This window comes from Semicossyphus pulcher, unplaced genomic scaffold (genome assembly GCF_022749685.1).
Source record: "Semicossyphus pulcher isolate SPU_LCO1_2020_fin unplaced genomic scaffold, fSemPul1.0.p SCAF_21, whole genome shotgun sequence".
In the NCBI taxonomy this organism is placed as follows: Eukaryota; Metazoa; Chordata; class Actinopteri; order Labriformes; family Labridae; genus Semicossyphus; species Semicossyphus pulcher.
This window is the reverse complement of record NW_027211695.1, coordinates 14977881-15005374: the sequence shown is the minus strand read 5'-3', so window position 1 is coordinate 15005374 and position 27494 is coordinate 14977881. Positions and strand designations below refer to the sequence as shown.

At 42.1% G+C, this 27494-nt stretch overlaps 1 protein-coding gene across 1 annotated transcript in view; it reads right to left on the bottom strand.

Moving 5' to 3' along the window:
• The window catches only part of shroom4 (shroom family member 4), a 71021-nt gene that overhangs the window by 9106 nt on the left and 34421 nt on the right, over positions 1–27494 (bottom strand). Inside the window, exons 3-4 of the mRNA XM_069672229.1 lie at positions 7492–7704; positions 970–3934 (exon numbers count right to left, since the gene is read on the bottom strand). Of these exons, the coding sequence (XP_069528330.1) occupies positions 970–3934; positions 7492–7704 (3178 nt within the window). The remainder of the gene's footprint in view (positions 1–969; positions 3935–7491; positions 7705–27494) is intronic.

Genomic DNA, 27494 nt, shown 5'->3' with positions numbered 1-27494 from the left:
ACTCGATCCCTTTCTGTTGCTGGTTCTAAAGAATCAAGATAGATTTCAGTCTCCAGTGGTCGTTTCAGTTCAGCCCTAAACCGCAGTCTGATTTCAGCGAACTGCAAAGTTTATGTTTCAACTCTAAAAGGCGTTACTTTCAGTGCTTCTGGGACACAGGCTGTTATTAAGCTTAGCAGGCCTGCTGTCGGTTTTGAGGCCAGGCGGCTTGTATACATGTCGTTAACGGACACATTTAGAATTGCTGACAGATTTATTTTTCTGCTTGAAAAATGATTCACGATTTTTTTCAGGTCTTATGAATATAGGAATTCCTTTATCCAGGGTTCGACATTAACCGTTGGGACAAAAAGTTATTTTGTGGTCAACAAATATTACACATAGGTGGCCTGCCTTGGCCACCAACTTTAGTCCTCATACTGTGAGCCTCCATCAACCCACCATTATGGCTAGCATCCTATTCCCTATTCCTTTGCGCTTGTCACTTGGTCCAAACCTTTGCATCCAACGTTATTATCAAAATGACTGATGATGGAAGTGTAATGACTTGACAATTCCTTCTGACACGATGCTAACGCATTAGCAACTAAGGCCAATGTTCTTCATGCTCAGTGCACCTCATGTGGAACATATTTCAAGCCCAAATGCCACTGATGGATACTACAACTCACTCCAGACATTAAACCCCTGTCCATTCTTGTCTATAAACCTGACAACAATCACAAGTTTATAAACCAGATCCCACAACTAGAGACTCCATTGAGAGCTAACTGGGCAACCTGTGTTGTGTGTTCACATCGATGCATTCTGTACCAATCGAGGCAATGCTTGGAGATGCCTACGCCCAAGACCTACTGCTCTGTGCTTGTGCTATTAAAATAGGGCCAAATAGTTTTACAAGGATGTGTTCATGGACATTTTGTTGCAGGCAAGTATAAGACTGGAATTTTTGAGTGAGAGCATTCATACCTCTGTAGGTGTGTAGATTCTTGCTGGGTATCCCTGATGAAGAAGTTGCTGGTTCTCCAATGGCTGGGAAGAGGTGTTGACTGGATAAAAAGCTGATCGCGGTACTTGATTCTGGGTTTGACTATGAGAAAAGGCCTGAGGCTTGGGCTGAAAGTCGTGGAAGTCGTCCTTGTGTTGGAAGTCTTGATCTTTGTCTTTGATGCCAGACCTGCCATAAAAGTCCTGATGTGAGGCAAGCTGAGCATCTTCTTCCCTTTCCTTTTCTCTCGCTCTCTCAAGCTCCTTCTCCCTTTCTTTCTTGAGACTCTCCTTCTCTCTGGCCCTCTCCATCTCTTTTTCTCTTTCCAACTCAAGCTCACTCTCTCTTTCCCTCTCCCACTCTCTCAGCCTCTCCTCTCGTTCCCTCTCTCGCTGAATCTCTCTCAGTCTTGCCCTCTCCATTTCTAATTCCCTCTCCTGTCTTTCCTTCTCCTGTTGCCTCTCCCTTTCTCTCAACCTCACCTCCCTCTCCCTTGCCCTCTCCTCCCGTTCTCTTGCTTGGTCCCTCTCCCTCTCTCTCTGCCTCTCTCTGCTGGTACTCACAGACATCCTTCTGGCTTCTACAGTGCTTAGAAGCAGGGCAGTTTCTTGTTGAAGGCCGCCCTGGTAGGAGTATCTCCTTTGTGTTGGGTGCTGTCTAAGCTCCCCTCCCTGAAGCTCCGGACACTGGGAGGGTCTGTTCTGCCTGCGACTCGTCATACTTGACCCATTTGACCCTGACATACCCTTGCTAGTCTCCTCAAAAAACTTCATTCTATCTGCAAATGGAAGGATATCTGACTCGTCCATCCGAGAACAGGAAGATGAGCGACTGTAGGAGGAAGTGGATGAGGAGGTGAAGGCACAAACTCCATGCCTTGACCCTGTAACTCCCAACACCCTCTCACCTAAGACTCCAGACCTTCGGTCTGGTTCTGGTTCTGGTTGGAGTTTATGCTCAGGGGTCCAGCGCCAGCGGCGGGCTTTGCCAGCAGGAGCAGGTTCCTCCACAACTCTGATACCAACACCGAAACTAGGAACTCCTGGGTCCAGAATCTGGACAGATCTGGATTGATTGTTGCTTTGTGAGAAGGTTGTTGCTTGAGGCTGAGTCTGCAAGACATCATGGTTTGATTCATTCGAGGTGTTTGATTTCTCAACTTGTGCTGTGGTGTGGGTGTCTTGGGGACTAGAAGGCAAGGTAAATGCAACTTTAGTACTCCTTTCCTGGACAGACAGATCTGGTTCTGGCCCCTCTTCATTGAGATCTGGAACCTCTTCTTCCTGGACAGTTTCCCCACTACAAAGCAATTTTCCTGGGCCATGGCTTCTCTGAAGCTGAGCCTTTTTCCTCTGGATCTCATTACGGAGGTTGGTAGCAAATCGCTCGCTACGACGCCGGTTGCGACGATGATTCCTGGATGAGTTTGACTTCCTCATATCGCTTTCTCCTTCTACATCCTCAACTTTTTTACCTTCGCTTCTTACTCTGTCCGCTGCTCTCTGCTCCTCCAGCAAGGTGTCAACACTGCCAGCAGCACTAAGCGGCTCAAAGTCTCTCTCAAGTATTTGGTCAGAGATCAACCTTCCTTGGGTGGATGATCCCGTGGGGTCACCTGGTACGCTCACAGAGCGACCCCAAGGGTGGTGATGCTCAACTGAGGGCGAGGACACTCCATTAACACTAATTCCTTCCAGCCTCTCACTTAAACCTAGATCATCATCATTCCCTTCCAAGAACACAGATCCTGGGGTGGAGCAACGGCTACCACCCAATTTGTTTGGGGTGTGGAGGTGGTTTTGAGAAGCATCTTTGTCTTCCCCCTGGAGTGATGAATGGGACCACTGGCTACTACAAGGGGACAAGGAGCGCTCAGAAGGGTTTGACTGATTGTAAGGCTCCAATGAAGAGCCGTCGCTGTCAAACTGCAAAAGCTGAAGTTGGGTAGCAAGGAGCTTCTCAGGGGCACTGTGCCGGTGCAGGTCCCGAGAAGAGTGCTTGTTCTCAGAGTCTTCGATATGAGTCTGCCCTTGACCCTCCAGAGAGGATTCTGCTGGTAAGGAATCAGGGCTGGAGGAGCTGAAGGGGTTTAGGGAGGCTGTCACTGGTTCAGAGAGTTTATCTGAGGAGGTGTCCGTATTACAGTCTTTATTAGCACTAGTGTCACATCTGATATGTCTGATATCTTTAGTCTGTCTTTGGATACAGTGTGTGTCCAAGGTATCCTCTTTGAAAATCACAGTTTTGCCACCTTCTTCTGGTGCAGAGAAGCCATTATGGATTCCCATACCAACATTCAAAGGGGACTTGTTTTCCTCATAGTAAGAAGACACATTGGAAACTTCAATAGGAGCAGAAGTGCAACGTTTATTAGTGGAATTAGGGCGGCTCCGGGTTGCCCTAAAACTGTCCTTCCTGGTTGGAGGCTGAGGAGGGCTCTTCTTTCTCTCAGGTCCTATTTCTCCATTCCTTATGATTTCAAAATCTTCTCCCCTCCGCTCCTCCTCATAACAGCAGGAGGAGGGCCTCTCTTTTACCTCCACAGGCCTTGGTCTTGGCCTGGTCAAAGACCTGGACTTCAGTACAATAAGCTGTGTCTCATCCAGGACTTCACCACACGTACTTCCCAGGGTTGAGGTATCACCAACAGGGTAGCCTCGACAAGCCGGCCCGAGACTCTGGAGGAGGTTATCCATGGAGCAGGCCTCACCAGGCCTTAGGGGCACTGTTGCGTAGTCGGATGTGTTTGAGCTGGCGGAGAATGAGCTGTAGGCAGAGTCTCTTTTGTTGTTGAAGAGGGTGGGATCAACGGGTGAGTTCTGAGAGTCTGAATACGGATGTGTGGTGGGTGTTGGTGTGTCCAAGCTCTCCATGGAGCCCAGGGAACTGCTTCTGTCAGTGGAGGAGTAAGGTCTGGACAGCTGACCCCACTGCAGGGACAAGTCACTGCAAAGACATGGAGATAAAGAAGTATGATTTAAGTGTTTTAGAAACAGATGTCAATCAACCCTTTCGGACTGTTATACTTCAGCTTGACCTCTTGGAACTTGTAATGGGCTTTTGGCCATGTTGTCTGACATTTTATAGTTATTATAGAAAAATCTAAGACTAACATTTCCCCTGAGCAAAATTCTAATTGTTAACATGTTTCGAAACTACATACAATAAGTCATCTTTAATTTTAAAGTGGCAAAATGTGATGTTCCCCCAAGACATATACAGTATATGCTCTGCAATAAAACTTTTGAACTGTACAGCTGGGGAATCTGTTTTCTATCAATCCTGAGCCAAAGATCCACAGCAGCCCCGTGGGTTTTTAAAGACCCTTGGAGGAAGCCTCTTAAGGGGGAGAGGGATTTCCTCCTCATCAACTCCCACTGCCCGGAGTCAAAATCTCTAAGTCATCCCTTGATTCCTCTCTTCCTCTTTCATTCCTTTCTTCTCCTTGTGGATTCTTCCTGTCCCATCTCCTTTACATCAAATGTGGTTTCATCGCAAAATGATTGAAAAACATTTATGGAATGATTATGTGACATAAATCAAAACAAATTTGTTTCATTCTGCTGGATAGTGGGTCTGTTAAGTTTTGAATTGATTAAAAAGCATGGACTTTCTCATTGTTTAGTCAGTACCAACTAAAACTTTCACCTCAGGGCTTTACAATCTGGACAACACATGGCAACCACTATCCTTAGAGGCCTGACTCAGACAAAGTGAGCCTCCCAAAAAACCTTATTACTCAAAAAAAGGGATAAACCTTTAAACCTCAAGAGAAAGAAAATGCTGACATACAATCAGTCTCATAAATACATTAATACATGTGGTTGCTAAACTAAAACCTGCGTGCCATTCAACCAGAACGTCCCTGCTTTTAATGTGACCTGTGACCTATCTTGCACATCACCATCCTCCTTCTGTTTCCTTCTAATTCTAACGGCCTTATTATTGTTAAAAAAAATCCTAAACAATCCAAACTTTTTGGACAAAGCTACATAAGACAGAATGATGGCTGACAACAATGGCTGCCTGAAACTGTACAGGATGTATTTAAAAAATGGCAGAACAACTGTAAAGTACATCCTAGATTAAGAGCAAAAACTTGCAACTTGGTATCAGTGTTTTATAACAAAAGAAGAACACACTCAAGGGGGAAAGGTTCCATTATCTGCATGAGAAAATTGCCTTTGAAGGAAGTGAGCAATGAATGAGAGAGGAGAGGCTGCTGTATAGATTTGACCTGGGTGACAGAGAGAGGAAGAGAGGAAATGAGACGGGAGCTGGACAGGAAATCACAGTCACCCCTGCCCAATCAGACGGCAATGTGGAACATGTGAGTGTGAGGGTTGACACAGACAAACCCGCATACACAAATACAGATTGGGTTGATTCTCCGTGTGGCATCAGATAAACTCACAAACTTGTGTTTTATCCTTAAACAATTACATATTTAGTTTTAGCACTTCCACAAAAACACAAACACACATATGCAGACTGTACAAAATGTCACTCTCCTTCACACAAACACAGTTTACTGAATGTCTTCCTCTCTTTGTCCACATGTTCTGGGAGTCACATGCTATTGTCCAGAGTTATGCCGGGAGCAGCCTCCTCATCAGATGCTGTGTGTGTGTGTGTGTGTTTGCGAGATGAGATCAGGCAGGGAAAACTGTGGGAATAAGAGACCCGCACACACACACACACACACACACTGCTATCTAATCCACGTGGGACTATTAAATCTAATAGCGGTACATTATATCACTGATTGTTATCAAAAGGAGAACAGAAGACGGCGCTGACGTTCCATGAAGCTGACAAACAAAGACAGACTATTTTTATTGTGAGTCAATAAAGCGACTTTGGTAACTTCCTCTTTCTCTCTAAAGGATTACAGTTTAGCTTTGTGAGATCATACTTCAAACAAAGACTACTGTGCACACATACCTTCTTTTTTTTTAACCTGGCTGCACAAACAAATGTCTTTTGTTCTAATTGTTTCACTGTGGTTTGAAATCATGCATCATTACATTTAGAGCTGAAACAATTAGTTGTGTAATCAACAGACTAAAATAAAGCAACTGTTTTTATCACAGATTAAACATTTAAGTCCCTTTTTGGACTTTTTCAAAGTCAAGTCAAAGAAGAAATCTGAAGATCTCACTATTGGCATTTGGCACATCTAACACCTTTAGTAATGATCAAATGCATCAGTAATGAAATTAATGTTAGCAAACTCTGAAAAGACACTGCTAATTACAGCTTCGATCGGTGTGGTATGACCAAAACCTTTTGGTGGCTAATGTTAGCTAATGTTAGCAAACTCTGAAAAGACACTGCTAATTACAGCTTCGATCGGTGTAGTATGACCAGTATTTTTTGGTAGCTAATGTTAGCTAATGTTAGAAAACTCTGAAAAAACACTGCTAATTACAGTTTCAATTGGTGTTGTATGACCAGCATCTTTTGGTGGCTAATGTTAGCTAATGCTAGCAAACTCTGAAAAGACACTGCTAATTACAGTTTCAATTGGAGTAGTATGACCAGCATCTTTTGGTGCCTAATGTTAGCTAATGTTAGCAAACTCTGAAAAGACACTTCTAATTACAGCTTCAGTTGGTGTGGTAGGACCAGTATCTTTTGGTGGCTAATGTTAGCTAATGTTAGCAAACTCTGAAAAGACACTGCTAATTACAGCTTCAATCGGTGTAGTGTGACCAGAATCTTTTGGTGGCTAATGTTAGCTAATGTTAGCAAACTCTGAAAAGACACTGCTAACTACAGCTTTAATTGGTGTAGTGTGACCAGCATCTTTTGCTGGCTAATGTTAGCTAATGTTAGCAAACTCTGAAAAGACACTGCTAATTACAGCTTCGGTTGGTGTGATATGACCAGTATCTTTTGGCTGAACACATTTTAGGGCTTTTATGCTGGAAACTTTGAAGTTTGAAAGTTTGAAACTAAAGTTAGGACAATTTTTAAATGACTCATTCTCGGGCCAACAAAAAGATTTCACCATCACAACTAAAAACCTGAACCTGGCCCCCAAAGTCTGACAGTCAGACAAAGAACAGGTCCGATTGGTTATCACTTCGGAATGTTTAAATAGAATCCTAAAATAGACCAATGGGCTTCCTGCGTGGGCAGTGTTGACTTTAGAACACGGTGATGTCACCTGTTTCCCGGCAACTGTTGGACTTTGGGGAAGACTCACAGGGACCAAAAAACCCCCGCAGTGACTTACACCCAGTGTCCTAAGATGTCATGTGCTCACAGTGTGAGATTGAAACCTACAGTATGACACAATGGCTGTGCGTTTAAATTCCCACGTTAGGCAAGTTTCTTTTAGGTCAAACTGAAATAACTTCAGATACAATAAAATAAGGAAGTTAGCCAAAAGAAGAGACTATATTTGTCTTTTATAAAGCTGTAAAACAACTTAACAGTTCCATTAAAGACGTGATCAGTAAGAGTCAGTCAGTATTGTCTGATTGAAGTCCTCTCACCTGTTGTCAGTTGTGTGCCAGGGTAGTGTGTAGGGGCCGGGGTGGAGCTGCATGGCAGACAGAGGGGGAGGAGGGGGGAGAGGAGGGGAGTCGGCAGTGGCTCGGCAGGGCAGTGGAGGAGGAGGAGATGGTGGAGGGGGAGGGGGTGGGAGGGGCAGCTCCGATAGCTTTGCCAGGTGCCAGGAGTGAGGCCGGATGACGGGAACGCTGCGCCTGTGGAGAGGAGAGGGAGAAGCTCGGGTGAGGCTCAACGACAACAAGAAATGATGACGTACAGAAGTTCAATAAAAATTTTAATGCAACCTTGTCTAACACCACTTTGAGCCCGTTTACATGTCTTATTATGGTGCATCATATAATTGGATTGTGCTGACATTTCTCATCTATTAACATAACATTTGATAACACTGACAACACCCAATTTCTTTGTTGCCTCTGTCAGCATCCAGTCTCTCCTCTGCCATGGTGTCTGTACTAAAAATGCTGAGCTAAGACCGGCTGCAGAAGAAGTCTGACAGAAAGTTGTGCTGTAGTGCAAGAACAGATATTTGGGGCACTTAGCGAGAATGAAAGACGTGCAATTCTGCCTATGACAAGTCAGTGTACCATCAAAATGGATTTGAACCGAACCCTGGAGCGTTTGTCCCCTCGGTGCGGTTCGTTTAGGTGGTGCGAATGCCGGAATGAAACAACCGGACCGTGGTCCGCTAGAAAAGACGGGTCTCGGTCTGTTTTCAAACGAACCACAGCCCGGTTTGATTCTGGTGAGAAGATAAACGGACTTAAAGCCAGACCAAATACAGGAAACAAACTAAAAAACTGTCTGACATTTGCAGAGACACACAAAAGGCAAAATGCAACATTGTAACAATTTGGTCTTTGATTCGGACCAAACAAACGGACTTTAGCTGTGAATGCGCCCTAAGACTAAAACAGCCCTACAATTAATCCTGCCTTCCTGAAAGTTTAAAACAGAGATGACCTAATTCCACATTCAAGTCTTTTAATTGGCTGCATTTTTGGTGCTATGGAGTTAAATTACGTTAACTTTAGAGTAGGGATAGACAGATTATCAGCCAGGCCGATTATCGGCACCGATATTCGGCATTTTGATGCATATCGGCATCGGCCTTTTTTTTGGTGAAATTAAAAAAAAAAAAAATTATTATTATTTTTTTTTTTAATCCGACGGCCGATAAGAGATCAATTTAAAACTGGGTTATTTTGGCTCTGATGCATATGCTTAAAGGCATTTAAACAAAGTTGCTTCAGATATTGGTTATCGGCCTCCTTGAATACTAATAATCGGTATTGGTATCGGCCCTGAAAAAAACATATCGGTCTATCTCTACTTTAGAGGTGGTCTACCGTCATTGATATTAAATGACTTGAACTGTACAAAATATGGATTTGTATGTAGCAGTTTTATCCTGCTAACAGAGCTTCAATGTACTTAGATGTGTTGTAATAAAAGATATGCCTCTGACCACGTTTACGACCCGTACTTTTGTTTGGACGTCACCATTAAACTGGATAGTTTGAAAGATTTGCGGCCTGTTTGCACTGATAACAACTGGGGAGTGACTTACAGTCTAAATATAGGCAGGTAAGCTTTAAAACGTTGGCCAAATATATATAAGCTGCAGTGTGTAACTTCATTCTATAGGTACATGTGCAACATACATAAATTAAAGTTGTCATCCTTTTCCCCTGACGGCTAATGTAATTTCCGTTTTCTACAGCAAGTCACTTTTTCCATTTTGCAACCTCATCATGTTTGACTGCAGGATACCAATCTGAAGCACGACTATATTTCTTGCCTAAATGAAATGATTGACTGAGGCTAGGCGGCTGAGATGACAGCCTTATTTGCAGCCTCAGTTGTAAGTGTCTCAGATGATCAGGGCTCCCATAAAACTTAAGCCTTACCAGTGATACCTTGCCAACCCAAATCCTGTGGAAACAACTTGTTTGCCCTTCTGCTGGGCTGCCATTAAAAACTCATCTAACATGTACAATATGTTCTGCAGTCAGATCTGGAGCCAGACATTCCAGCGTATCCCATGATATTCACTAATTCCCTTATACAGACTTCCGATCCCATATGCCGGCCAGATTCAATTCAACCCCCTGCAGACAGTGTGCGTCTGTGTGTGTGAGTGGCTGCGAGACAGAAAGAGAAACAAAAATAGAGTCTAAAAAAAACTGGAAACAAGGATAGGAAAGAGAGAACGCACAGTCAGGTAAAAAATGTTACGAGTCTGAAAGGACCATTATGTGGATATCTTTCAGATTATCACACAGTTGGGAATATTGCTGTTGGATAAAACTAACATACAGAGCATGAAAACAATGAAAGCTGCTGACTGGACAATACTCACGCTTGACTTTGACTGAGTTGAGACATGTAAGACCTCTCTTCACTTAGATGCACCACAACATAGACTTGATTAGATGACTTAAGACTTTATTGGACTCACCTGACTAAGGACACAACTTGGACAAGTCTTGATTGACCACAAACCTAACAAGACTTGCAAGTGACTTGACACTCGGGTAGACTCACTTCAACTTGTTTCTTGATTGACATGAAACTTAATGGGTCTCAATAGACTGGGATAGACCAATTTCTGTGTGGCTCAAATGACCTCAGAACTGACAAGACTAAAGATTAACTTGGACTTGACATGATTGACATGATTATTAACAAGATTTGAATTAGACTCGTTTGATTAGTCACTTGACTTGCTAGACATGTCTAGACTTGTCTGGACTTGCGCTTGACTCCTGACACTTTTCTCGATTGACTTGAAACTTAGGACGACTGGAAACTGACTTTGGTGTGGCTCAATTGACTTGAGACTTGACCAGACCCAATTGATTCTGACTTATCTTAAGACAATTGATACTTAACAAGACTCAAACTTAATTTGGACTGTCTCAGTTGCCTTGAAATCCAACAGGACTCTGACTTGTCTTGAATCTTTCTCAACTGACTTGAGGCTTGTCTAGACTTGCGCTTGACTCTTAAACTTGTCCCAGTAGACTTGAAACTTGACAAGACTCAATTGACTCCAACTTATATTTAGAGAATTGGAACTTGACAAGAATCAAACTTTATTTGGGGGTGGCTTGTTTGACTTAAGACTTGACAAGACTCAATTGAATTGGACTTTATTGATCAACATGATTATTACCAAGATTTGGTAATCAATCAATTAGACTCGTTTGATTAGACACTTGACAAGTCCTTACTTGGACTGACTTGGCTTGTCTTGACTTGAGTCCAACTTTAGTTATAATTGTTTCAATAGACGCGAGACTTGCAAAGACTCAATTACTTTGGACTTGTCTTGATGTACTTGATATTTAAGTTGAGCTTGACTTCCCTTTTTTTATTTGACCCTTGTCCAGTAGCCTGACATGAGACTTGATGAGACTCTAACTTGAGTTGATCTTATTTCAATAGATTTGAGAGACAGCAAGACTTGTCCTTGACTAGGGTTTGTCTCATTCAACCTAAGACTTAACTCAAACCTGATGGAATTGTCTCAATTGACTTGTCTTTGTTGACTTGGGCTTTGACCCCAAAAGACCTGAGAGCTTTTTAAATGGTTTGATCCCCGTCCCTTAATGTGTCTTTGGTGGTTATTGCAACACTGAGAGTACAAAGCTGTAAAACGAGACTATTCTGGGTATTTCAGGGGAAACTTTGGAGGTACGATTTTGGGAGAGGAATGCGGACCCTGGCACGACGAGGGAAAGGAAAGGACCATTTCTGAGTATTATTGTTTATGATAAAGCAGGAGCAGGAGAACCACTTCCAAAATAAACACCCTTGTTTCCTGGTTCTGAGCTCCTTAAGAGGGATTTCTATCTGAGCCCACTGATTGTTCGACTCGGCTGACAATGTCCTTAAATTATCCCCTGAGAAAGTTTATGTAGAGCCTGTGTGTGTGTTTCTGTATGTGTGCATATGCCTGTATGTGTGTGTGCATGAATATGTGTGGGAACTATCCAAACTCGAGCAGAAAAAATACCATTATCGAACCTACCACAAACACTAGCAGACCCCCCTCTCACCACCACCTCCTCTTTTCTCCCAGTTTAGTTCTGAGAGATTGATGACTATGAAACCAAAATAAACGATGTGACGCCAAAGTAAGACGTGGACCTCAGTATGATAAAAACAAAACTCGAATGTTCAGTTTTGCAACTTAAGAATGTGATAAGAAAAGCTACTGTAGTGTTTTGTAGCCATGCCGGGAGAGAAGGGAAAGTTCTTCCAGACCAAATAAGCAATGGCAGTTTAGCAAATTCCTCAGAGCAGTGCTTGAGGGGGGTCAGCAATCTTGTATCCCACAAATTTGAGGGTTTATAGTTTGACAAACTGCATCATTTACGCATGACTAAAGCTGTGACACTTTGTATTCTGTTTACGTTAGTTGTTCATTAACACCTGGTTATTAGCAGACCAAAGTTAGTCCAGCTTCAAACAGGGTTAAATTTGGTTTAAACTTTTTATGCTCAATAGACTAGATAGCGTCATTAAAATGTTGTTAAAACAAGGCCATACTTGTCCATCCAACTACAGAAAATATATTGTTTCTTCCGGAAGGGGGGAGTAAAAACTGACAGTCGGATAAATCTAGAGCTTCAAATATCTTCATCATTCATCAATAAATGGCTTCGTCTATCAAATGTCAAAAACAAAGGTAAAAGCCAGAGAGTTCCCAGAGGTTCAAAGGATCATATAGCTTGTCCAAAACTTAAAATATAAACAATATATGTCATTTACAAAACTCTAAAACATAAAAGCTAAATAAGATCTACCTGAATATAGAGTTATACCTATAAAAACAATTACAAAGAAAGTACTTAAAGAATGATTTAAGGATGTAAGGTCGTCTGGATGCCTTTAGACCAACAAATAAATCTTTCTACCTTGTGGTTTAAGGCATTTGTTGGTCTTTCAGATTGTATTGTGTGGGTTTGGGGGCGACCTGCTTACTATCAAGGATGTTGTCTAAGAAGACAGAGTGGCCTAGATACAACAGAGACTTGGGTTCAACCTTAAGTGACAAGCATCCACCTAGGAAAGGATACAGTTCTGTTCCAAAAATGGGCACACTGGCAGAGTTTCTTGGGGAGTCAAGTGTTAAAGAGGATTCCCAAGCTTTTGTTCGAGCTGTATTCAGTGACAGCTACAGAGGCTCCATAAAGTCTGAGGCTCTTTCATTTATAGGACACAGGAAACACACCAAGGTACTGGCTGTTACTGTCCGTTCGAGGTAGCATTTACCAAGGCCAACTGCACAAGCTGATAATCCCAAGAATTCCCCCTTTTCCTGTTTCTGACACGGTAACCCAGTTGGCTACCTGTCTCTGCTTGGAACAACACGCAAACAGGAATCACATGAACCTTGGTTTTTGTTGGCTTACACGAGGAAACAGCGTGTTCTAGATGTGGAAACTGAGATAATGAGCAACTTGACTGCTGTTGTAGCGACCGCAAACAACCTTGAAATCCAATCATGTTTGAAAGACACGGCAAGTTTCTATTTATAAATTCTCAGGGTGCTGATCTTGATAAATACAAACAAACATATGCCGTGGAATAAGGAGAACAGAACTGAAACAAACAAGTAAAAAGAAGAAGAGCGGGTAATTCTGGACAGCTGTCAAAGGCCGAGAAATTATGAATTCTCTGTCTTGCAGCCCTGAAAGAGCCTCTCTGAAAGGGTCTGCTGGAATGTCCCACTTAATGGTCAGAAACTGCAACAGCTGACTGATACCGCAAAGGTCAACGCGCATAATCTGAGTCACACACAGTCTCAATACAGTACAGAACGAATGCCAGACAAACAGATTTGGACTCTAAAGCACTGATAAGGACGGGAACATTTCGGATACGGGAATTGGAAAGAAGAGTAAGACTCGTACAAGGCTTGGAGATTGAAAGATTGTAAAGAAGAGGATGAAAAGATTGGGAACCAGGGTGAAAAAATGTATCATGTGCTCCCCAACCCCTCCCTGGGAGGATGAAAGCATGGCTACTGTTGACTCTACACGCCTGAAAACTTCAGATTTGTTGGGGAAGTTCCAAGAGGTAAATCTTTAAAGTTTTTAAAGAGAAGTCAAGTTGAACTTTTAGTCTTTAACGAGTCAGCAAAATCTGGAAACGCAAGAGTTTTAAACCTACCAGACTCTGCAGGTTGAAGCATCCGCTGTCAAACTGATTCCAGCCCAGTTCTGAGCATCCCTGATTCCCCGAGTTCAAGTTCAAACGCGCTCACGCAACCACAAGGACTTCTTAAAGCCCTCCTTTTCTAGATGAATCGCCTCCTCGACAACTCTATCCTTTTCTTTCCTTCCTTAAGCCGGTTGAGGTTTTGAGAAAGAACCCGGTCTTGTGAAGTCAGCAACATCTGAGACATCTGAGAAGCGTGCAAAGAGCTGATGTCCATCTGAGGAGTAGCTGGCAGGTTCTGACCAACCGACGATCCTCACATCCCCTCTCCCTCCTTTTCCTCTCTTCCTCCTCCCTCGCTCCTCTCGCTGGAAGACAAAACACGGCTATTTCTCCCTCCTGCACTCTGCATTTCTCTCTCTCCCACCCCTCTCTCTCTCTCTCTATATTCCCATGTAATTCTCTCGCTGCCTCTCTCGCCCCCTCCCAGGCAGGATGTGTGAGTCAGTGGGAGAGGAAGTATTGTGGAGAGCAGATAAAGTGGTGGACGGCTGCTAAAATAATACCCAGAGTTTCACAGTGTTATTGTTTGACGGGGGGGGGGGAAATGCAGAGGTACTTCCTCCTTGTGTGTGCGTGTGTGTTAAATGTGCGCGAGTGTTTGCAGAGCATGAAAATGAGATCGAAAGAGCAAAGAAAGCAGACTGAGATTGCTGGACGGACGAGGGGGCTTTTTCACTTTGGCAGAGAGACGAGGAAAACAAAATGTGGTGAAAGAAGGGGAATGTAAGAGATGATGGGAGGTCTGCAGGAGAAACAGGAGTCTGAGGAGTAATTACACACGAAAACAATGAGGGGAGGTGATGGTTTAACACAGGAGAGGCAGATAATATTTGACTTTATCACCTTCCTTATCACTGAGAGGCATTTCTTTTAACGTGCGTATCAAATAACGATGGCTTTGACCATGACACCCCGTGCTCCTGATAAGTAATATTGTCCTTTGCTCTGCGTTTTATTGTCGCTCTCAAAGGACGGGAGAATCGGGCACTGAGTTGAAGGTGAAATTGTTATGCACTCAGAAAAAGGAGTTAAACTACAACTTTAGCTTTGGCTACAGGAGTGTTAGAGTGATATTTCCCTGATTCAACCATCACAAAAACAAGAGGACAAGTCTGGTCTTGACTTTGGTTCGGACAATTGATTGCTTTTCCTGTCTGTCAGTTCATTTATTGGTTAAAGGCCTGTCCTGCAAACATCTTTACAAGCATTGAATATACACTACCAGTCAAACGTTTTGACACATTTTCTCATACAAGTGAATGGGAAAGTGTGTCCAAATGTTTGACTGGTAGTGTATCTGAGTTACCTCAGTTTCGTTCTCTTTGGCGGCACCAATGGCGATTAACGGTAATTGCTCTCCACCTTGGCAAGGCGACACCGGTTGTGACTCTTGATTTTCCTCGCTGACGGTGGCTTTCCTTTTTAGACTGTTTGCCTTCATCCGAGCGTCCAATTTGTTTCTTTTTCTTTGGATTTTCACTTCTTTTTGAAGTTGTATCTGTCGTCTTCGATCTTTTCTTTGTTTGTTCAGCCATAGTAGATTACTGTTTACTCGCAACACTTGCAGAGAGCAAGTGTTGGAAAAGCAGCCGCTTAGCTCCGCCTACCCTCTCTGGCAGACCAACCACTGCTGGCTGATGGAAAACGTGTCACTAACTGCTTGTGATTTTTCCCACGACAGTCGCCACAGACACCCAGTCTGTAATACTGCAAATGCAAAGGCTTTCATCAGTGGGCCATCAGCTCAATTGTGTTACCTCATTCGGCGATAGATAGTGACTTAACAGACATTCATTTAAATAAAAATCTTCAAGATTATTAATTTAAATGGCTGTAATAACTTGTCATCGAAGCAGTTAAAATATATCAATTTTCATCTATTGGTAAAGAGCAAGACAGCCCTCGCCAGGATGTGTTTTGGGTGTTACTATGGGTCAAACAAACCCAGGACTTTTACTCTGGAATCCGGGGTTTGTTTCCTGTTTGACACCAAAAGTCAAAGTTCAGCTATTTAACCGACACAAATCATCTTTTATAGTTTCCTTGGCATACCGTAATTTAGTGTTGCTAACTAAACCAAACCAAACCTCAACAGTGTCTCAATGTCTCACCATATGTTTGTTTTTGCTACTATTTTGACAAAGGTCCACTAACATTTTCTCTGTCGCTGCACACTGGTGAAAATAACTGTTACCATGATGGAAAAATGTCACCCAACGGTGAACTGGCCAATTGGTAGGTGCAGGAAGACCGTCTGAAGCGTGCTAATGGAGGCGAGAACGAGACACAAAATGACCTTCCAAAGCAGATAGAAGACATCATAGTCCACTTATAAAGAGTCTGCTGAACAAGCTGAAGTATTAAGCCTTTATGGCAAACATCACCCGAATCTCTTCAACTGTCTCTTTGGCTGACCGTTGGAGGTAAACACACACTTTGGTGTCGTCGTATGACCAACTCATAGATTTAACGTCCGTTAGCGACGGCTGGTAAAATCTACATGTGACTTTTTTCCTACCCGACTGCTAACCCGACAGCCGATGCCGCCTGTATCGGTGTCACTGCTCTCTCCTTGAACCTCGCAGGGCAAACACGAAGAGGTGTGAGGGTCCCGCGTTAACCGCGTTGAAGTTTAACCAACCGCACAGCGGCAGACGCTTAACAACATGAGGCCCTCAGCGGGCTTCAAAGGATTTCCTGGAGACTTACATCTCCTGCAGACTCCGTGTAGATGTGTGTGTGTGTTATATACATGCATGTGTGCAGATTCCTCACATTCCCTGTCTTCCCTTCAAAGGGTGAGGGGTTAACTATGCCAGAAAGCCTAAACAACCTCACCTCCTCCTCTCCTCTCTCCCTTTGTGTTCCTGCAATCAGGAGCTATTTGTTTGCTTTATGGGTCTGTGTGTGTGTGTGTGTGTGTGTGTATGTGTATGTGTGTGCATGCAATCAGACTCCTTGTTTGTTTGCCCTTATCCTCCTTCATTATGAATTTCTGTATGACATGCATATTTGTAGACATGTTTTTACTGCTTGAATGCACACATATGTACATGCAGACACACACACACACACACACACACACACACACACACACACACACACACACACACTCAGTTTTTAAATACCAGGTAATCAGTACAGTGAGACTAGGCTCATACCAGAGGTCGAAGCAGGAAGGGTGAAGTCCGCTTCAGCATGTGCAGCACAATGCTCTGTTTGTTGCTGCTCGATCCCCTACATTGTGTGTGTGTGTGTGTGTGTGTGTGTGTGTGTGTGTGTGTGTGTGTGTGTGTGTAATCACTACTGCCATTTACTTCATGCGATTGTCAGGAAGGCTTTAAGAGAGGTTTTTTCTGACACTAAAGCACTGAAAGAAACAAGAAAAGGGATGTTAAATTGAAGCATTTGAAAGAAGATGAATCAGTATTTTTAAAAGTAGCGAATGGATCTAAAATGTTCATTAGTATCAAAGAGCTAAAAGGAGCTTAAGTGCCTTTTAAAGGAGAAAGCAAGTGAGAGTGACGGAGAAAAGGAAGCAAAAGTGTAAAGCCCGACACACCAAACCAACATCCGGGCCAAGGAGTTGCACTTGAACACACCGCAACCTCTACAGCCAAGTTCTGTGCCTCACTATGCAGACGACATTCAGATCTACATCGCAATGTCACCAGGGGGCCATGGCCCCATACGAGCACTAGTTAAATGCATTGAACAAATCAATAAGTGGATGTGCCAACATTTTCTTCAGTTAAACAAAGACAAAACTGAGGTGGTTGTTTTTGGAGCTAAGGAGGAGCGATTAAAAGTCAGCGCACAGCTTCAGTCATTAGTGTTGAAAACCGCTGACCAAGACGAACCATCCCGACCCCTCAGGTCATCAGGGACAGGTCTGCTTTCTGTCCCCAGAGTCACAACCAAACATGGATTCAGTTTTTATGCTCCGTATATCTGGAACAGACGGGAGTACGCACTTCAAGATAATCCTCCCCCCTTCCGACAAAAGTATGCAAAACCTGATTATTTGATGGTTCTAGAGCTGATCTCTCCAGATGTTCCTGTGGTGTGAGGGATGTCCGGAGTGATTTTACTTCCCCCGATCTGCTCGGAAGAACGTCGTGGTCGCACCGATTTCAAATATTAAACATGTTCAATAGATACGATCCCATGTGTGGGTGGAACCCCCGAGGACAGCCGAGCACGCACTCTGTGGATCGTCACGTGGAACCAATTGGCAAGCAAGCTGACTGAACAACAACTGCAGCCATGGCGACAACATGTACAGCTCATGTTCGAGCCGTCTCCACCACTTCATCCAGTAAAAATTCCAAAAACTATCATCGCCGATTCTGCCTGCCCGTCGTCCGCCATGTTTGTTGACTCTCCACTCTCGTTTGACCGCGAGAGATTCAGTGAGCTTTCCAGCAGCGAGAGTCGGACTCTTGGTTGTTGGTGAATGAATCTGTTAGCGTGTGGTGTGCTCAGATCGTTGCTCTGCACACGCTAGAGGAGCAAAACTGTTCAATCTATCTTTATTTGTCGTAACGTGTGGGCTCTCTCACTTTTTCAACATCTGTTAAGATTTTAAGGGCCACAGAGGCTTCCAGACATTAACCAATGACTGATCCTCGGTTAGTTGTGTCAGCGCACTAAGAGTACTGAGAGACGTCAGTGTCAGCTGATATAACAGCAAATAAGCATCATAAAATAACCATGTGAGGCTTATTTAATAGATTTATGTCATGTAACAAGTCAATAAAGTTCTTCGGTTTTTTTCCCATAATAAAGACTTCTCATTAAAACTTCCTAATTTAATTTAAATTTTCTGCTTTGTCACAGCATACTGTAAAACGATCATATGACTTTGTTTAACTTCTGTTGCCGACTCTTGTTTCCTTCGTCTTTCTCTTTGTTTTCTTTGATTTAACGTCATTCATGTTGAACTGGTTGAGATTGTTTAACATTAGAGAGAGCTGGTATGAACTCAGGGGAGCAGGTATTCTCAAAAACATGAAGGCACGGACAAAGTTAAAGCTGAATAGTGTAAATGTCAAAGGGGTAAACCCGTGGAACAGCTTTGATGTAGAATTAAAAATGTGTTCTTCACTCTGTACATTTAAAAAATGTTCAAAAATAAGGTGATAAACAAATATAAAACTAATATATGATGATTCTTTCTGCTTATTACTTGTTCAGTATGAACTCTTTTGGAACTTTTCTTTTCTCTTTCAGAAGAAAACTTTGTTTTTCTCTGTTTTGGTGTGATACAGCAGTTGTAAAAAGGGTAGGCATAATAAGCCCTAGCTTCAGCCTACACCTTTTCGGTGGGTTTATCCCCAAATGTATTTATTTGTAATGTTAACTTCTGTAGAGCTATTGTTAAAGCGGACCGAAATAAATACATACAAAAACAATAAAAACTGGGTATGCACCATCTGGGGTTCAACAGAAAGAAGGACGGAAGCTACTACGGAGAAAATTGGCTCTTATTTGATTGGAAGTGGAAATAATAAATGATTGTCAAAACACAATGGAGATGAGCTCGCTATAATCTCCTCTGTGTTTCGCAACTGTCGTTAAATGTTGACCCCCCTACTAGACTCGCACAGCCTGAGAACATCATGTTCACTCTGTTAATATAACAAACTTTATAAGCTGATTTTAATCATTTGTGCGGCTGTAATTCTTTCTGTCTGACAGTTTACTCAGCCCCCTTTCATTCTTCTAAAACAGATGGATGGATGGATTAAACACGAGACCTGCAGAGGACGTTTAGGGCCAGAAAAATCCAGATAAAAGAGATTATATTTGGCTGATTTTATGCATCATTACATATAAAATGACTGTTGTGCTAATAAATGTTATTTTTAAAGTGAAAGCACAAAAAATGTCCTGAAAGCATAAAGATTTAATGTTTTTTCCTCGTTTCATATCATGGTAAAGTGAATTCATTCTTTCAAAATAAAAGCATCTTTAAGTCTTAGTTTGCGTTGACATTTTAAAGAGTAAACAATAAATATTTCCAGATAAATCCTAATGAATAACGTCATCATCGCAGCCCTATTTCAGAGTATTTTGGATGTTTTTGAGCCACAGGTAAGAATGTGAATATTTGTTGTAAAATGTGATGAAACATGTAGTGGGCGAGCGAGGTCACAGAGTTTAAGGGATTCCTCTCTCTCTGGACACATGAGATTTATTGTGATGATGCTTTATGTCCTGGTTCTTCTTCCATAACACATCTTTTGAACATGTGTGTGTCCAAGTTGGCCTCAAGGAATTTGTGTCCATCTGAGACGACCACTGTATGTGTGTGTGTGTGTGTGTGTGTCTTTCTTTGTGTGTGTGTGTGTGGGGAGTCAGGCTAGTGTCATGTATCATGGAGTTGTGGTTTAATGGGCCAGTTAATAAAAACCAGGCCAGAGGAGACAGATAAACTGTAGCAGACCACACGCGTAGAGGACAGACTCACCCACATAGATATTCAGGCACATATTTATCCACACACACACACACTCTTCTGAGGCTGCGAATTTATCGCAAGTTTTAAGATTCCTTTCGGTTTCTATAGTTTGTTTCTTCACTTGCAGACTCTAAATTAATTCTATGTGAAGTTTTACCTAAAGCCTTTTTGGATTACAAAATATCAATGTGCAAACAAAGTGAAAGATGCCGCTTGTAGTGATGAACCCTAACTGTGCGTTCACACAAATATTCTCCTCGCGTTACTCGTGCAAGTTTGACTGCCTGATCAAAATTCACGAATATTCGCCCTTAGATGGAGGAGAGGAAGCGGGGCTTATCTCCATGGTTACCAACAGCGTCAGGAGAATCTCGATGTTGATAGGCTTTCTCTTCACCACGTGACGCGAATTCGCAGAGAAAGTTACATTTTTTCAACTCACGCAAATTTGTATCACGATCATTCGCGTCTAATCACGTCATTGCACTGACTTTGTATGGAATCTTGCCGCAGATTCACGTCTATTTGCGTTCGGTGTGAATGCACAGTAAGAGATTTATCAGCTGACTCTACAGTCTGCAGAGCCTTTTAGCATCTTTTAGCTAATTGATTTGGTTTAGTGGCGTTAAAACTGTGTTCCTAAATAAACTTGCAGCAATGTTAGTCAATAAATCTCTAAAACGCTGTTGTTAACTACCTGCTCAGCACCAAACGGCCGAAAGGTAAAGTTTGTAACCAAGTGGTGAACATAGTAGCATTTAGCATCTTTAGAGCCACAATTTTCCTTTAGAAGGTGGTGGAGACCAAAACTGAGCAAACAGAGAGTGCCATTCAGTTTATCATAACAAAAGACTTGTGAAGGAGAATTGCCAATTTCAAATGTTCAAGGGGCCTTCTTAAGGCAGTATATCAAAGGAGATAATAACAGCAATATACATTTTGTATGTTGTATGTTTGTTATGTATTAGCATGCTTGCTAACACACGGGCCAAAAAACATACTTACTACTACTCCATAGTCCATTTTTTAAAGTCAATTCCACACATATTTCAGTCATACGCTCAGACCAGTTAGCTGAAATTCCATTTAAATTGCAGACAGCTTGAGTCATTTCAAGCTCCTTCTTTTCCAAGTAGATAATTAAAACCAAAATGCTCCCTGAGGCACAACATTATTATTTTTTCCTACTTCATACCATCATGGTTTGAACATACTGAGCATTGGTGCAGATCCTATCAAAATAGCATGTAGGGGCAAATCAAATACAAGACTACAGGTGAATAAATTGAGCATCTGGTGAGATTTAGAGTCTCTGTTGTTATGTGAACCAACTTATTTACCACCCAAATGAACTGCCAACCTCATAAACTACACTTCTTTATCCCCCGGGCGAACGCCGCCCCCCGTTTCTGTTCATCCTGTTGTGTTAACGCGTTCCAGCAGACGGGTAACACAATGAACACAAAAACACACATTTTTCATACTTTTCTGTCCACAATGTCCATAATTCATCCATAACAGCGTCACAGCCAAAGTCATTTACAGTCAGGGCGCTAATCAGACCCAGGATGGTGTCTGCATGCGTGTGTTTATGTGTGTGTGTGTGAGGAAGAGGTCTTGAGGTATGCAAGGAATGTCCATTGTTCACTTTGGGAAGGAGTGATGGGGGGCAGACTATTGTGTTTCATGGTTCTTGGCACCGCAGACCTCAGTCTTGCTCCAGTCTCCAGGGACCCTGTGGTACAAAAAGTCTAAACAACGGGATGTATGTATGTGTGTGCGTGTGTGTGTGTGTGCCCATCAATCTGTCTGCGGTCAAACTCCAAACAATCATATGACTCTTTGTGTGTGTGTGCGTGTGTGCGCCCGGCAGTCTAAAACAAGCTTCTACTAACAGAAAACCAACAGAGGAACTAAAATATGGAGTCAGCATGTACACAGAGAAGATCTGGAGCGTCTGAGGATCAACTCTTCCAGGAACAGATGAAAACAAACGTCTCAAGTGAGCAGGAATAAACAAACTGTGAAATTGAGCAGCTCGCAGGTCCAAACACAGGACTGAAACAGAGACGGATCCGAGAAGAGGAGGAGGAGAAGTTGTAGGATATTTCAGTAACCTTGCTCTTTGTTTTGGCTCCATATTCAACTAGGAAAAACATCCACACGGTGTTTGGACACCTGACAATCACACCAATATGAGCTTGTTGGATTTCCCATTCGCAAATAATAGCCAATAATAATTGGCCATTACAACAAAACAGCCGCCAATCTTTTGGGAAGGTTTTCCACAAGATTTCGGGAGTGTTTCTGTGAGAGTTGGTGCCCGTTGTGCCCTAAAGAGCATTTGCGAGGTTAGGAACTGATGTTGGACGTGAAGGCCTGGCTCGCAATCGGCGTTCCAATTCCTTCCAAAGGTGTTTAATTGGGTTGAGGTTGGTGGTTCATGCAGGCCAGTCGAGTTCATCCACACCAAGCTAACCTGTTTTTGGATCTCGTTTTGTGCAAAGGGGTTTAGTCATGCTGGAAAAACAAAGGGCCTCACAAACTGTTGCCATAAGGTTGGAAAAGCCCAGTTAGATAAAATGTCTTCTGTTTAAAGCTGCCAATTAATTAATTATAGTGCAAATTTAAACACATTAGTTGCTTGTCACTGTTTAGTACTTCTATAACCACCCACAGCAGCTTGATGGACATGATGGAAGCAAATTACAATCGATTAACTGCTACGTCCCTCTGTAAATGCATTGATTGAGGTGCAACCTTTTCTGTTTAATATAGACCTACTGTTGTTGTTTAAAAGCTTGCAAGCAACATTGGTTTTAATTGTTCCGATTGATTCCAAAGGACCTTCATCAAACTGTGCCACAAAGTTGGAAGTAACCAATTGGTTAACTATGATTTCCATTTTTAAAGTGAATCCTCAACCATCAATCCAAAGAAATAAATAAGGCACCCATGTCTGAACCATTTCAGAATAGTAGCACTTACAGATGGGAGGAGCAGATCTACTCGGGCAGGAATTTCACAAACTGACTTGTGGCAAAGGTGGTATCCTATGACATCGCCAAGTTTAAAGTCGCAGAGTGCTTTACGATCCAACCTAATACTAAATATATGTCTGTGGAGATATCATGGCTCTGTTATGAGCCCTTTTCACATTGCGGTTCCACTGCGGCGTCGCAACGAAGCTCCGCCGTCATGCTGCCTTTGCCATTTTACATCGGCCCAAACGACGCCGGCATAAAGCCGCACCAGTGTGTGTTTTTATGTTGCGGAAACAAAACGTGCGCGAGGTGCAGACAAACTGCCGACTCCATTGTTCACACTGATGTCACTTTGCCTCTACTACCTCTGATGCTGGCTCAGAGGCAGAACAAATTCGCCCCATCGTTCTGCCACGGTGCGTTTTACACAGAAGACAAAACGTAACAGAGGCGTACTTATCCCACCTTGACCTGGCAGTGGATAAGGGGCTATGGATTCTATGCACCTGCTTATATTGAGTGTGGCTGAAACAGCTGAACTCAATAGTTTGAAGGTGTAGAAGAAGTGTCTACCAACCATTTGTAAATAGTGTATGTTACATGTAACGGGGCTTAAGAATCATCTGCAATATTCAAGTTTTGATTGTAAAGAAATATTGTACTCAGTAGCTAACATTGAAAAATAATGGTGTTTTTCTACAAGCCCCCTTATTTCAAGCCAAATGTTGAATGGTGCCAAAACAAAACAATGGTGATCTAGGTATTGAGACTCTTTACATAAGTAGAGAAACCTCAAAGTAAAATTACTCAGATAGTAAGAACTACCAAACTCTTCTCTTTCACCTTTCCCGTCTTCTATTCTTTCATCTCCTCTTCCTCCTCCCCGTCCATCCTTTAGCAAAATAAATGTTTACTCATTGTGTAGCAGAGATCAAAGCGCGAGCTCAGATGAAAGAGCTTTGTCATGAAGTCATGTTTACCCTGTCAAAAACTTCAAACATGATATCAGCCTCTCTTGTAATTATCATTTTAATGTTCTTCTGTTGGCTCCTCCTGCTGCTGTGAACGTTTTGGTTCTGCCACGTAACTCCGGCCTGAGTCTGTTTGATATTTCTGCCCTTTAATCTGCCAGGTTTTTCTTTTCATGACGTTTGTTTTGATTTGCTACTGGATGTGAAAGAGATCTGAACTGTTTGTAGAAAGTGACATGAAAAGATTGATATCACAGAAGTTAAACAAACAGCTGCAACTTTTTAATGGGTAACAGGTGCTCTGACTGCCTGGAAACAAAGATTTAGACAAATTAATCTGCATTGGTTCGAATTAAAACATAAATTTAGAGCAATTGGTTTGATTTAAATGGGTTTCCCTGTCGGCTAAAGTGCTGCAGGGGTTGTTGTTTAGACATACCCTAGCTAAAAATGACTGTTTCGGCCAAATTTGAGACCTGAACCCAACCAAAGAGTTATTTCTCTTCCCTCTGGGCATTGCGTATCTACTTGCAACACCTGACACGCAACGCATAAAGCTGGAACAACCACACAAAGAAAATGACAGAACCCAAACCCAAAGTTTACGCAAGAAAATGAATTGCTGACTTTTTTGGCTAAATCCATTCTCATATTAAGATTACACTTGTTCATTACTGGTGACCACGTCCGAAGGTCTGACATGTTTTTGTTGGGTATTTGAAATGCACCAAATAAGATTATTCAAGTAGGTAGCAACTGGGACTTAATACTTTCCAATTTCGGTACTTATCAGTTGACTTTGCTAGGTGGGAAGGGAACTTGTTTAGACACTCTAATTTCTTATCAGCCTTAATCAAATCTTGAGGCTTCAATAGAGAAAAAGCATGCCATTGTTGGGTACTGCAGGAATGGTACCATATTTTGGGGAATAAACATATTAGGCGGTTTCGTTCTGTTGACTCCCTGAGAGGAATTGCCCACTGCCGAGCTTGCCAAGAACTTCATACCATCAACCTGTTTGGTACAACTAGCCTGGCTCTGTCCTAAGGTCACGAATCATCTACAACTAGCTCTTAAGCTTGTCATATCTTATGTCGTTCCAAAAGAACTGTTTAAAGACAATTATTTGCACATTTACAGCATCTGTGTGAGCATTGGTATCTTCAGAGTACTCTACTGATTACCAGATGCTAACCCCGACGAAGAAATAAGTTGGTACATGACGCTAAAAGGTCACCAAGCGCTGAAATGCCTTGATGAATAAATGTCTTCTAGTTCTCTTCTACCTAAACAGCACATTCACATTTATTATCTCTAGATATGGGCTGTCCATACATCATAAATACATGGAACCACATGCATGAACACCTGCATCTAAAGAGACGTTTCCTGTACCATCAGCAAACTGTTGAGTCTTTGTCCACTTCCCATTAACGCTGCTTCTTTTCCCACAAACATAAACACAAAGTTCACCAACGCCATTAAGCCCAAGGTGGACAGGAAGTGGGGTGGGAAACTTGGGAAAGAACAGGAAGTGATGCTAAAGTTGAAGAATGTCCTGCTGCCTCTTCCACGGCCGCCCACTGAGAGAGACTAACACACACTAACACACTGTGTACAGTTTGATCTAACAAAGGGGTCGGTGAAAACAGGAAGTACTATAGAGGAAACATTTCCAGGTCAAGCCAGCAAAACATCCCTGACATTCTGTCCTGTCCAGAAATATATCGGAAAAAAACATTAGATGCTTTAAACGCACGAAAAGCTTAACAGAGACAAAATACTCCTGATGTTTAACCGGCAAAGCTTTGAAAAAGGTCACTGAGGTTGGAGGAGGAGTTTCTTACTCAGCATCTATAAACTAAAAAATAAGATACAGTAAGGATTTAATGTGGTCCACAATAGTAATACTTTAGCTAACGTCTTCATTGGAATTATGCAGTTATGTACATACAGTATTTTGAATATAAACATCCAATGTTTGTGCAAGTCGTCCAGAGAGATTAAATCTATTTTCACATCCATCTTAAACCCAATTGTTTGTTTTATATGGGAGTTAAGCACCAGTAAACAAAACATCTTGCGATTACATTTGGCATGTCACTATTAACTTAAGCTTTAGAATGTATCACATGGTCTCATGATCCTCTGCTGAAAACTGAAAACTCCTTCTCAAAAACCTCAGAATAGCTTCTCATTGGAGCTTATGGTTTGTGTTTTTGTCACTGAAGACAGGTGGTGAGACAAGAAGTTAAATAATCTATTGCCAGAAAATTACCAACAGTAAGTGTAGGGATGCCTAAATAAGCACTAAGTAATTGATAAAGCATTTATAAGACGAAAATGGAAAAGGTTTGAGCCTCTGTAATGTGACGATCTGTTTGTTTCTCTGTTTTTACACACCTGGTTGGATAAAACAAGTGATTTAAAGACTTGACTTAGGACAGGCATTTGTCATAGTTTTTTCACACTTTGGACGAAACCATTTTTGAAAATGCTCAACGCATTATCCTCTGATGGAAAAAATCTGTAGATGCCGTCCTAAATCATGTTATAGTCATGAACAGCTCTTTGGTTTACGAACATTCAAACTTGAGAGTCGTCCTTTTAATCATTTTTGCCCAAACTGAAACAACCTGTCCTAAAGACTTTTCTTGTTCCACTCCAGTCCAGTTGGTGGCAGTAATGCACCAACTGCCAACTATAAATAAACTCTAGAGGAAGAAAGAAATCCACTGTCCTTTGATTGTGTTTACAGAAACAACCAACCAAGTCAAAAGACATGGACGTGCTTCGAAAAAAAACAATAACCCTAACCTAACCCTAAAAAATACTAACCCAAACCCTAACCCTAAAAAATACTAACCCTAACCCTAAACTCTAAATAAATGGACAAAAAGAATAAAACATAACAGAAAAATTTGCTTTATTTATATAGAAATAAACAGTGCCATGAGATCCAATTCCCTTCAATTATCATCTATCATGTATGTAAATAACGTCTTTCTGTATTTACGTGACCATCATCATGTGGCCAACAAACATGCAAGTACTAAGTTTATAGTGTAATATTTATTTTATACTTTTTGAGGGGGTTTCTGGGTAATGAAGTCCATAAACTGCCAACATATTCAAACTGATACCTCTGACTTCTGTTCGCTTCGAGCCACCAAACTTCTTTTGTTGATGTTATTCTGTGTTTTCTCGTCAGGGCACGCCGTGTTCTTTAAGACAGTGGATGTCTTAATTAGGAGGAAAATAAAACAGCACTTTACAGCAATGTGGCTCCTTTTTTACCATCACTTTGCCTGTTAAAAATGTCCATAAAGCAT